This window comes from Hyposmocoma kahamanoa, unplaced genomic scaffold (assembly GCF_003589595.1).
Source record: "Hyposmocoma kahamanoa isolate Upper Pololo Valley unplaced genomic scaffold, ASM358959v1 65, whole genome shotgun sequence".
NCBI lineage: Eukaryota > Metazoa > Arthropoda > Insecta > Lepidoptera > Cosmopterigidae > Hyposmocoma > Hyposmocoma kahamanoa.
Window position 1 is genome coordinate 12,228,825 of NW_020653853.1, and position 1,725 is coordinate 12,230,549.

The window sequence follows — 1,725 nt, forward strand, 5'->3', positions numbered from 1 at the left end:
TTGAGATTACGTCACGGGTATTTTTAGACTGGCGACAGGACGCCGTAGAAAAAACTTACAAGGGTGGCGCCGATGTAGGTGAAATGAAAGGTATTGTAGGTGGCCTTTGGTCTATATTATGAGTTTATGCAAATTCAAGCCATAAGGTGAAGTGTGTGCTTTTGTAGGTACTTATACCCGATAAGGCGCGTCCTGAAATGTACTGGTTCTTAAGTTCTAGCAATCAGGTTGAGAAAGAATTCTAGCATTAACATTTAGGATCTGTTTTAAAATTCTGAATCTTCTAGGAAGAACCAATTGTGTACAATTCCTTAAACATTATTCCTTTCACATTCATAATAATTTAGAAGGACATTGGACAAATAAATACGCTGAAGTCAGAGACCCTACAGGATGCGAGTTCAGCGACGCGATCGACAATGGCGACACCAAACACCCACATCTATCTGCCTATGTACTGGGTAAATACGCCGCGGAGATGATGGACAAGATAAACAAAAAACGACAAATACATCTCGAATATTGCTATCTCGCTTCATCTCGTAGGTTGCGGGCAGGAGGCGGCGCTCCGGTCGCGGCGGGAGGCGCTCGCGCCGCGCCACCGTGGAAATGGTTATTTTTTGTATCTTGTCAATGAAGGGACGGGTCGGGGCGGGCCGAGCCTCAGGACTCCAGTCAGTTTAGAGCCGCAGCTGCAGCTTGACTGCGCTAATCCATATCATATGTATTGCTCCCGACTTGCGTTAAAACTATGAACTACGAAGGTTGTGAAAACATAGTGCCTATAAAAAGTGAGCGAACCGATTGCAACGAGGACGAGGAGCAGTATTATGTTTATGCACCTTTAGAGGTAAAATCCAATGTGGACACGCAGGGCTTTGCGCCCTCTTCGCCTTCGCATCTCATGGACCTTAGCAACGGCTCGGAGCGGCCGCAGCACGGATGGCCTCCTAACGTCATCTGCCCCTACGTCGAAGAAGGAGAGTACCAGCAATCCATGTTTCCGCCATTGGAACAACAATACATCGACCAGCACCGAAGACAATACCCAAGAAATATGTATTACGAAGATTCCAATTCACAAGACCGAGTTAGATTTTACACAAACAGTGACGCAAGATCGAGTGAGGGATATCGAACTCCTACAGACGAGAATGAAGAACAAAAGAAAGCGAGGAAGCGGACGTCAAAATCATCACGGAAAAGAGCTCAGTCGTATGAAGAAATACAAATACAAAGAGTGATGGCGAATGTAAGGGAGCGGCAAAGGACGCAAAGCTTGAATGAAGCGTTTGCGAGTTTGCGACAGATTATTCCTTCATTGCCAAGTGACAAGTTGTCTAAAATACAAACGCTGCAGTTGGCTACGCAATATATAGAGTTTTTATATCAAATCCTATCAAGTAGCGAGTCAGCGCCGAATAGCGACGGGGGAAGTGAGACTGGGAGTGAACATGGGAAATATCTGGCGCAGGATAAACTCAGTTACGCTTTCTCTGTATGGAGAATGGAAGGCGAGTGGAACGGACAAACGTGATTGTGATAAAAGTGCCAGTTTAGTTGTTTTAAAAGACGCTTATTATAATTCCATAATTTTATAGTTTGTTCATATTGTAAAGTGGAAATTAATTAGGTAAAAAACTTTAAAATCTAATGTGATAGTTTTGAATAAGTAATAAAGTGATGTATATTTTTGGAAACGATCCGAGTAATAACTTTAGTGAC

The 1,725-nt window shown here is 43.5% G+C and overlaps 1 protein-coding gene across 1 annotated transcript; it reads left to right on the forward strand.

Annotated features, from left to right (window-relative positions):
- The first annotated feature begins 615 nt into the window (after window positions 1–615).
- On the forward strand, window positions 616–1,725 carry LOC113231427 (twist-related protein). The gene has a single exon (XM_026465743.1). The coding sequence runs from the start codon at window positions 752–754 to the stop codon at window positions 1,535–1,537; it is 786 nt and encodes a 261-aa protein (XP_026321528.1). The 5' UTR covers window positions 616–751; the 3' UTR covers window positions 1,538–1,725.

Bases quoted from the DNA above. Each gene is read 5' to 3' on its own strand.
- LOC113231427 (XM_026465743.1), top strand. From the start codon at position 752: ATGAACTACGAAGGTTGTGAAAACATAGTGCCTATAAAAAGTGAGCGA.